This window comes from Takifugu rubripes, chromosome 19 (genome assembly GCF_901000725.2).
Source record: "Takifugu rubripes chromosome 19, fTakRub1.2, whole genome shotgun sequence".
In the NCBI taxonomy this organism is placed as follows: domain Eukaryota; kingdom Metazoa; phylum Chordata; class Actinopteri; order Tetraodontiformes; family Tetraodontidae; genus Takifugu; species Takifugu rubripes.
Genome location: NC_042303.1, coordinates 8,133,186 through 8,143,918, shown reverse-complemented (window position 1 = coordinate 8,143,918; position 10,733 = coordinate 8,133,186). Strand labels below are relative to the sequence as shown.

At 47.4% G+C, this 10,733-nt stretch overlaps 1 protein-coding gene across 1 annotated transcript in view; it reads right to left on the bottom strand.

Annotated features, from left to right (window-relative positions):
• tex264a (testis expressed 264, ER-phagy receptor a) overlaps positions 1-10,733 on the bottom strand; it is a 35,240-nt gene that overhangs the window by 4,532 nt on the left and 19,975 nt on the right. The window contains exon 3 of the mRNA XM_003973189.3: positions 35-206. Coding sequence (XP_003973238.1) covers positions 35-206 — 172 coding nt within the window. The remainder of the gene's footprint in view (positions 1-34; positions 207-10,733) is intronic.

Here is a 10,733-nt window from a genome sequence, read left to right as displayed (position 1 = left end):
TGCGAGAGTCCAGCTTATTGGTTGCAGTGCTTACCCGTAATGTCGGTTCCCCTGTCCTCATCAGAGTCCTCTTCTTTAACATCTGCTTTAACCTCCTCCTTCATCTCGGGCACGAAGAAGTCCGTCTGGCGGGACAGCGGGGCCATGTACGTGATGACGTCGGAACCGCAGACCTCGATGAACGGGAACGCGCAAAGCTTCCTCTCCTGAGGAACAAGCAAACGGGAGGCGTGATGGCGAAGCTGCTCTGATTGGCTGACCTTTACGCCACAGCTTTTACAACTTTTAACCTTCATTCTGTGGCTTCATATGAGCTCTCACTATTGATAAAGTAAGACGCGCTTGAGTTACGCTATCTTCAAGCAGCTCTGCAGCTGTTTCTCCAACACAGGAATGAACTGTCATGATGTGTGTATGAGGCAGAGTTTGGGTGTACATGAAACCCATAAAACCGATAAATTGTGCCTCTTCTCTCCGTTCTGTGTTGTGAGGAGCATGGATGTTCTCACAGCAGTCACTGGACTCGATTTCCTGCGTAGGGGGCAAGTCTGGCTGATTGATTGGTTTTATTTTAATCCTCTGAAAAATAAGACCATACAGACATCAGTATGAATCACCTGACTGCCTCACAAAGGGGCTCCAGCCCGGGGATACCGAATATGCAAATTAGTTCACATCTCCTTGAACCTGCCACGATAATGAGCAGGAAAATGGAGACAATATGACTATACAGTACACACACACGTCTCCACGGGATACCGCCAGACACAAGAAAGAAGTCAGCACATGGGAAGGAGGTGCGGTATTCCTCATAGGAACATTTACAATGTTGATACAGTAGCTTAATTATTAAGCTCTCCACATCAGGAAGAATTATGCAGAATTCATCAAACCTTACTGTCTATGATGCCCTCATCTCATCTTATCTGAGACCAAAATGACATGACAGAACAGGACGGGGTGATGAGAAGCTGAGAGGGTCATCTTTGGGTGAAAATGTGAAGAGTTAGTGACCAATAGCACAGTTTACCATAAATAACACATATAACTTATACAGAGTATTTAATTCTGAATTGTGTTCAGCTAATGTGTAAAAATGTTCTTTGTTATTAGTCCTTCAACTGGTGACATCAGGCCTTTTTTTATTTATATATGATCAAGCCCAATCCTCATGTGATTGTAACCCATGACATTGTCTGTTGCTCTTAATTAGCCGCACCGCGCACAGATGCCCGAAGTAAACAAGACAGCAGCTGTTTGACTTTGAGCTGAAGTCCGATTTGTTGCGGTCGTGAACATTCCTGATGGGTTTGTTGTGTTGATATGAACTCCCACTGCTGAGAGTGATCCAGCTGACTCTGCTGGTGTCAGCGGTGTGTCTCGTTGGATCTTCAGAGGCTTTACAGTCGGCGTGAATGACAGAGTGCTAAGTGCACTGCCCTGCGGGGCTCCGCTTCTTGGAGCTCTTGTGAAGGTATATATAGATTCTCTCCTGATTGGTCATTGTTCTGCTTGCCGTTACCGCCGATGTGTAACGGTTCTTCATCAATCTAAACATGACAGATCTGCGTTTACAAAGATGATGGCGTGTCTGGAAGCATGCAGCCTCCTGTGGGAGCGATTTAAAAGGTCCAACACCTTTCCCCGTATCAGCCGACCTGCTGCCAGCATTTCCTCTCACCGGGAAAGAAATCCCTTCCTATAAGTAACCAGCTTCAGTGTTGTAATTATCCGAGCAGCGAGCATTACTTCAACTTGCCCTTTCCTTCCCTCATTTCCTCCATGCCCACCTTTTGATTGGCTGCCATTTACGTTATGTCCCCCTGTGGTCCTGTCGGACATCCACTCTGCCCGTATCTCCTTCTCCTGCAGGATTTTACAGACGGACAAGGGCAGCACACCTAAACACAGGTCAGTGTGGCGCTGCGGCCCCTGAGTCCCGATCCGCCCTCCTACAAATTAACAACCAATTGATACAAGCGTCACTAAATCAATCAATTTTACAGACCATTAACTCTTCCTAATGGTTCTGCTGAAAGTGTCGCCTTCCATCTCCATGCCGTGCTCTCTAATCGTTTACGATCTCTCGGCGCTTCAAACAAATTAGCAGCAAAAGTGCGAAAAAAACGCTAAGCGCACACGGGCCGATCCAGTCTGATGGTCCGATAGCGGCTCGAGTGTTGTGGATTAAAAGGGGAGCGGTACTGAGACGGCTTAATCAGCTAATACCTTCCAGTGATCCATTCTGCCATCTTTCTGTCACTATGGAAACCGCGAGGCTTCATATCACATGGTTTTGTGAACTAAGTTATCCCATAATATTGCCTGTTCTTCTGACAGACAGAAAATTGAGAAAGTTGACAAAGACATGTCAAGAACACAGGATTACGCCGATCACTGATCGGATTTCTGCGTTCGAGGAGGCTTGAGGAGCATGATGGGTGTTGTCATGGGGGGCCGTGGAACGTCTCCGACCTCGCTGCCAACTGCTCCGAGCGTGCCCGAAATCCCTCCTCCTCCAATGGAAGTGCCGATAAAGGGAGGGAAACGTAACAACACCCCTGCAGCTTGATTTACTGCCTCACTTAACTAACCCTGAAATATAAACACGGCTACAAAGCAAATGGGACATTAGTGAAGCAGAAGAGCTCAATTATGGAGATTTATGTGTTTAAGAGTGTGCGTTAAGTGTGCGTTAAGTGTGTGTGTGTGTGTGTGTGTGTGTGTGTGTGTGCGTGTGTGTGTGTGTGTGTGGTGAAGCTGATTTAAGCCTGACCAAACAATCGCCCTCATCCAGAAGAGTCTTGAAAGACTCGACTTGAAGAAGCCTGTTTTCAAAGATCAGCCCTTTCTCATCTTCCTGCTCCGTGTTTGTCTTCCACCCAGGGGTCCTGCTGGCTCGAGGCCAGGAGGACGGGAGATGAAGAATGCCCCCCCTCGGGGGTCTCCAGGAGGGGGAGCGACACCGCGAGCAAATATCAGAAGGTCTTAGATACCCTCTGTTTGAGGCCTGGTAAAATCAGAATGTGGGCTGAGGGGCTGAAGCATTAATGGCATTAATACACCCCGGACCCCCCCTCCACCATATTTGCTGTTATTCCTGAAGAGTGCTGGCTAAAACCAGAACTTTCTCCCCGTTTCTTTTCCGCCCAAAATGACCGTTTGTTTGATCCTCAGCACATAAAACTCAGCCGGACGCCCGAGCTCCTCTGAGGTTTTCTAGGAGACGGGAGAATGTGTTCCCAGACGACCGGAGAACGGCTGACTGGAGCAGCGGGCTGCAGGAAGACAATGGCGGTCTGACACGTTGGGAATGGATTTGCTGCGGTCATTGCAGAGGAACCGCCGACCACAACGACCGGCTCAAAGTTGAACACAGAGGTACTAAATCAGCGTTAAACTGAAAAAGGTGACACTATAAAGGGAGAAGAAAGGAGGGCAAAAACAGGCCTCGTTAGGCCAAAACATAAATATATTCCTACTTCCTCCATCACTGGAAGGTGGATGTCTCCATTCTCTGGATTGTCATTTAAAGCTACTACAGATTGTGAGACAGCAAGAGCCGTTTCCACGGCAGCCAAGTGAATCAGTGGCAGCGCACCTTCCCTCTCCAGGGAACGATGGGAGGAATGGCTGAGCAGCAGCGGTGAATAATGAAAGGAAGACAGAACTTTCACTCAGCCCTGTATTCGCGTGACGGTCTCCAGCCGACACGGCCCGTGTGACAGGATGAAGAAAGACCCCCCCCTGACAACCCCCACCTCCCCAGCCCCCTGAGCTCTGCATGGAAGCTGCTTCATCGCCACGCCGAACACGCCGGTCCGTCCTCACGGATGCAGTGGACGCGCCCACCCATCTGCTGTATTTACAGGCCATTTCTCACCCCCCGTCCCCCGGTACCGAGACAGGAAAATTATTACAAAAGCTGCTCGGCTCCTGGTGACAATTGGTGACAGTCCCTTGAGTCGTTTCTGTTCCCTGGTCTGGTTGGACCCACTGCTCTATTACATCCACGCACCCTCCCTCCCCCCCCCGAGCCTCCCACCACTACCCCTGGCTATCTGTGGAAAGAGACAAATAAAATCCTTTGCACCTCTGCAGAGGTGTCCAATTCAGCCTGTCCCTGATGGTCAAAGAGTATTTTCCATTCAGCCGCCCCAGGAGCTGTTTTCTCTGCAGGCCCGGGCCTCCCATGCCCTGGCACCACAGAGATGACCACCGGCGGCTGCCACTGCAGAGTTCTGGGGGACCGAAAATGCCATCGCTACAATTGTAAAGGAGAGAGTGGGGCAACGGGTTTGTGGTAACCTCCGCGTGCACCCGTTCGATCGGGGAGAAGCTACACACAGATGAGATGCAACTGCAGCGTCTCTGTCAGCAGCAACCGACGTCTCCAGAGCCCCCCCAAGTCTTCCCACACAGGCACGCCTTTTCCACCTCTGAGAACACAAGAAGACCGAAGCAAAAATCACTTTAAAATCATGCGTTGATCTTAAAGTCGTCAGATTTGTTGGAGCGCTAGACTAGAAAATCAATGAAAGGTCATCTGGCCTGATGGAGATGAGCATAAGGGTTCTGTTCAATAAGAAATGGCCACGGTAACCTGCTCACACCACCACCCACACCTCATCTTTGCTAGCCAGGCTAATGCTAACATAGCACAAATCAAATGTTAAGATGACTAAAGCTGCAGCAACCGTCTCGCGGACAACGGGTGTGGAACTTGTGGCTTTGCGCCACAAGTGTCCACCACTTGTTTAAATAACAGCACGGAAAAACAGATAATGTGCAATCAGCTCTGGTGTCTGCTGAAAAATAGTGCTTTTATCCTGCAGTGTAACATTATGAAGCTAGATTCATGATCCTGCAGCTGGTGAAAAATGTCCTCATTGAGACTTCATAACAATAGGATAATAAGACTTAAAGCTAAAAGGGAAAAAAAAGATTTAAAATTATTGAATGTCTCAAATAAGCACAGAGTTTCCTCTGAACACATGTGATTGAATGCAGTGGACCATTAAGAAAGAACATTGGAGGGGGTTTGAAGTCAATTAGTCGTGGCCATTAAGACTTCGCATTGAATCATGGGCGTGGAAACGAATATGAAAAGTGACTCGTTCTTTTAAAAAAAGTCGGACTGATTTTCCTCATCTAATTGAGTTCTTAATCTGAAAATCTAATGTCGTCGATATTCATATCTCCGGTTCTAATGAGACACAATTAACAGGAGCAGATGTGAACAGAGAGATCAAGTGACTGTTTCAATAGGTGTGGTTTACACGTGCACGCCACGTAGGAAGGGAGCATCTAAACCTGGGGGCCGCAGGAGCAACTGGTCAATCCTTTCAGTTTGTTGATTATTACAACAGAAGAACTCACACAAACCCAAAGCTGAGGACCCAAAATTGGAGCCGTTTCCCAACCAGTGGCTTTCCAACACACACCAACCGCCAATCCAATTAAAAAAAACACATCTTATTTTAAAGCGAATTGCACTTTAATGCTGTGGCAGGAGGGGGCGGGAGCCTTGTGTTCAACAATAGAGAAAAAGAATTATAATTAGCATCTCAATGGTGTGATTAATGTGGTGGTAATGAGTTCTGTCTGGAGTTTTGTGAGGATTGGCCAAGCAAGGAAGACAGAGGCAGAGGAAAAGGATAAATAATAAGATGTGAAAAATGTCCCCTCAACACATCGAACCACCTCATCGACGTCTTCCGCCCTCCATGAATTCCTCCACCGGCGCCGCCTAAAATTCGAGCGGTCATGAATAAACCATGGCGCCAATGCCTGTCGCCAGGGCGGGAAGAGACCGCCACACACGTGTCGCCGTGTGCACGCTAAGTGACGGCAGCAGCGGAATTCTGCTCGGGTGATGGCTTTATCTCCAAATTCTCCGCTCATTTGCATTTAAAGCGTCGTCGCCTGCGCACTTCGCTTTGTTTCTAGCAGCGCCGTTTTTCGCCGAATGACTTTTGTCTTTCGTGCCCACACGGATTTTACTTACAAACTGGATGATTGCATGCAAATTCATTCATGAGTATTTAAGAATCCCAATGCAAATTATTGGGTGTTTAAAAAGTTGAAATTGTAATTAGTCTGTGCAGGAATCCTGCCCTGGAACCCTGGAAAAGTAGTTTGGAAAAATACATACTTTTGGTTTTTTTCCCACTAGAAATTAAATTAACAAAAACTAAATTTTTTCACTTGAATTTAAATGAATACATATTAAAGGAAACTTAACCAAGTCCAAAATAATTACCAAGAATTAAAATCAGAGCTAAAATGTTCAAATACTCCCATCTTTTAAACATGTCAGGAGAGGAATATTTTAAGTTCCTTCTTGTCTGGACCAGAATTTTGCAATGTTTTAATCTGAATATTTCTAAAATATACCATCTCGAGATATAATGTGGAACAATTTAGCCTAAAACTTTAAATAACATCCATAGGCATCAAGACAAAAAAGAAAACTCAGTGAGAGAACAAAGCAGCAAATTGGAAACGAACTTCCGGCTAATGGCATGTTTTTAGGTTGCGCCAAAGGTAGCAATTTGCTTCAGCTCCACGCCTCCTTTCCTTAAATCAAGGGGGATGAGATGCAGGCAGGGGCGATCTGGTGTCAGCTTCAAACCAGGAGCTGTTGAGGCTGCAGAAGCCACAATAGCCCCGCTAGTGTCCGTGGAGCGAGAGGCCATGTTTAGGCCGACGACCCCCCTCTATTAGCGCTCTATCAGCACAGCAGCCTAATGGTTACAATTAACATGCAGCTTTTGCTCACCGAGCTCCTGACTGTGCTTTTCAGGCTGATCCTGCACTAATGACTGTGTTTTAAGGGTACAGTTGAACAGACGCTGGGCCCAAAAGACAGAGCAGCAGCAAAAAAAGGGATGTGGAGGGAAGACAAAATGAGAGGGAAGCAGCAACAAAGCTATCACTCTGTTGATCCCGTTCTGCACCACGATAGCATTTCCTGCAACCTTCAAGCACAAAGGTGTGATCTGCTTTTTAACAGAAGCCATGGGAGAGCTAGATTTTTATATTTCCACTAAAACGATGCACATGTGTACCAGAAACAGTTGGTTCATTGACTGGACAACGACAGTTTAGCAGTAAAGGAACCCACACTTGGATTGTCAATACGTGTTTATGTCCCCAAAGTTTCTTTGATTATTATTAAGCCCTTTAGTAAGACGAGCGGCAGATCATTTTAGTCATCACCATCCTGTCGATATTGTTCGCTTCAGGTCCTACGAAGAATTCTCGCACAGATCTTGGCGCCCGGACGCAGACGGGCCATCTGGATGAGTGGGAGTTTTCCCAGTGTGTTAGTTAAACCGTGGGCTGGCGATGAGTCTAGCAACATTAGCATAAAATGATGAAAGCGATATTTGAACAATGATCGGAGGAAAGCGACACTCAGATCTGAGTGTGACAGAGCATGAAAGTCCGCGTCCTTCATCGTCTCCTTTTTGCCGCCGCTCCGCTTCTACCGGCGGGAGAAAACATTAGAGATTATGGATCAATGCGTGACGGTCGAGGGTTCGGTTCCAGGCCAAGGGATTACCGAATGGCCTGGTCTCGACTCCCACCTGTCCACTCAACAGAGACAAACCTCTGTGAAATTAACGTTAAAGAGAATTCTCGTCAGAAGCCCTCGTGAAAGAGCCGGAGCCCTTTACTTGCACGTCTGTTTCACATCTTTTCATCACCCCGGATGCTCGCTGTCCCCCCAGCCGCTGTCAGTCCATCCCTTATAGGTGCTCATTATCCACCGTCTCTGCGGGACCAACTTTATCTTCAAATGCCACTTTCATTATTATTCCATCTCCGAGTTCTTCCGTCTTAACTATTTAAATACATTATGTTTCTCCTTGGACACGTTCGTCCTGGCGTTGATCATTACATGTGCTTTCTATTACTCTCTTGAGCATTTCTCATACTGGTGGATGACTATAAATGTCTTTCAAAGAGCAGTGACAACCTGTATTTACTTAATTTCTGTCTGTCATAGCGGCCGTAATCAAGGAATTTCGTTAAAAGCTCTGCGTTCCCACTTGAAAAGAGCTGACCACCAACTTTTCCGGGAATTTTTAATTATCACAAACTTTTTTACCCTTTTAAAGATCTCGGTCGTCGATGTGGTATGTATGTCCACCACACCTCAAAGTTCCAGGAAATGCCTTGAAATCAGGCACACAACACACAAAAGGTCTTACTTAAATCTTCAAACTTTTCTGCTTTTGTTTTCCAAACGATCAAAACTCGAGTGAAGCAAAGTTTGGGACCTCAATTGGGAAAGTTTGGGTTTGAGGGATTTTTCCAGGTAAATGAAAATAGTCACACACCCAAAAGATGCATTTGCCGATGCTCATAAGTTTACAGGTTGCCAACAGTCACTTGCTCTACTAGGTATCCCACGATGCATTTCAGCTACCCCCGTGCTTCAAAGTATGTACTTCAGACGTTCACAAGGCCGTGCCGGCGTGCAACTTTTTAATAACAACAAAATCAGAAGCTGCTGCATTCACTTTCCTGTCAACAGCACCTGGAAATTGGGTTCCAGCGCCATCAGCCCTGCGCCGGGCCAAGGCACAGCTGTTACTGTGGCTGGCAAGCATGACCACGATTTATTAATCTAATTCTTGCAGTTCTACGGGCAAAAAAACCCCAAAAATCTGTCCCCTCTTCCTGACAGATGAGACTGAGTGACAAACTGACGGATGCTCCGACAGGCGAACGGAGGTACGGACGCCGGCATCACAGTTCTAGCGTTGGCATTTAAGGCGGGGAGCTTCAGACAAATCTGGACGTGAAGGAAAACGCGGCCGTAAGCAGAACCGATCGTCTCTGCCAAAACCACCCATGAGCCAGTGCGGCGCCAATGAGAGCGGTCGGGAAAGTCATCGCCAGAAAAGAAGCCAAGGTAGGACAGGTGCACGTCAGGGTAACTCATCTGGGGACGTGGTCAAAACAAACAACGGCGCATTGCACCATTTCTGGCACGTCAGGACCCGGATTGAGACACCTTTGGAAAAGAGTCCTTGTTCGGGGAAGCAGCTGCGGTGGGAGAGAAACAAAGACTCATCAAATCCTCTGAAATCTGTTCTGAAGGACTTTTCTTCACACGCCTTCGTCCAGGTAGGCGCGTCCCCCTCCCTGTCCCTCGTCCCCCATGTCCGGCGATGTGGTTGTGTGGTTACTTCAGTGCTGGGCAACGGACTTAACGGCGCTTGTTGCCACAGCAACGGTCTCCATTAAAGACCCCCTCTTCCACAGCCCTTTCCCACGGAGTCCGCAGCTACTTTGCTAATCTGAGGGATTGCAGAGGACGTACGTGGGGGTGTGCAGAGTGGCTGCCGGATGTCTTTTGAAGAGCCGGAGCCGTCTTAAACGTGCACACCAGAAAAAAAGGGAAGGAAGCTGAAATGACGTCTGTTTGCCACACGCCATCGCTCACTGGGTTCCACTCATCTCAAACATTCTACCAGTCCAACCATAAAGCATCCTCCTTTCTCTGGCTCCTCAACTGGCAGGACAGAGTGGGACGTTCGGTCTAAAACCTCATTGTCGTTACCAAAAAGAGCAGACGTGGTGTTGTGTTTGGAGACTGTGGGAATTCTCATAGGCTTTTCCCATAAAGTGAGCAAAGCCCTGTTGCTCCTGCTCCATTTCTCCGTTCCTGTGGCGGACGTGACAGCCTCAAATCAGACGGGGCATCATTTCAGCGTTTACAAAGCAAGAGCCGAAGCACTCACTTGCATCTGTGGACAATCACCTGTGGATATCGCTCCACTTGGGTAAACACAAAAACATGTAATTCAGCTGGGATGAGAAAGGGAGAAAATGAGCCGGAATGCAAATGAGCCTGGGAAAGAAACGGAAATGTAAATGTGTTCCCAGCTCACCGTGTAACGCTGGGGAACTATTTATCTTCATTTTCTGTCGCATATGAAAAAAAAAAAAGTTACCCACACATGGAAATATATAGAGAACAGTGGGCTGCCAACAGGTCCCGGGGGGGGGGGGGGGGGTATGAAAGTGTTCCTCACTGTGCTGATGAGGAGAGGATGAATCTGCTCTCAGCAGAGACAGCGATGCTGTAATAGCACGATCTTAATGTACAGCAAACACGGATGAAAACAGTCAGATCACATGAGGGAAAACACCCCCCCCCCACACACACACACACACACACATGCATGCAAAGAAATAAACACACGTATAGAGACATACAAAGCATCTGAAACTGAGTCATCTCCCCACTTCCAGTGTAAAGATTCCATGAAACTCTATTTATAGATGATTCTCTCCAATTAGCAGCCGTGAGCGGAGAGCATAGAGACCCACACACAACCACACAGGCATGCGCACACATGCGCACAATCACACTCCTGGCTCCACTTTACACCAAACTCCATTTGAGAACTTCTGAGGTTGCGCAACCTGGTAGAAGCACAGGAAAGACGCTTTCGCTCCAGGTGTGGGGAGAGAAGAAATCAGATTAAGAGAACAAGAAAGTCCAATGAAGCTCACAGAACATTATAAAGAACAGCTAGAACATTCGCCGTTCTCTTGCTAACCTTCTCCGAACAGCACAGTTTTACAACATGTTGTGTTTAGGCTCCCCACATCTATAAACACCAGATGATGAACACAAAGCGATCGTTTGCTTCGCTCTCCTGTTGCTCCCATCTCCCCTTTTATGTAAATCTAGCAGAGCGCGCCAACGA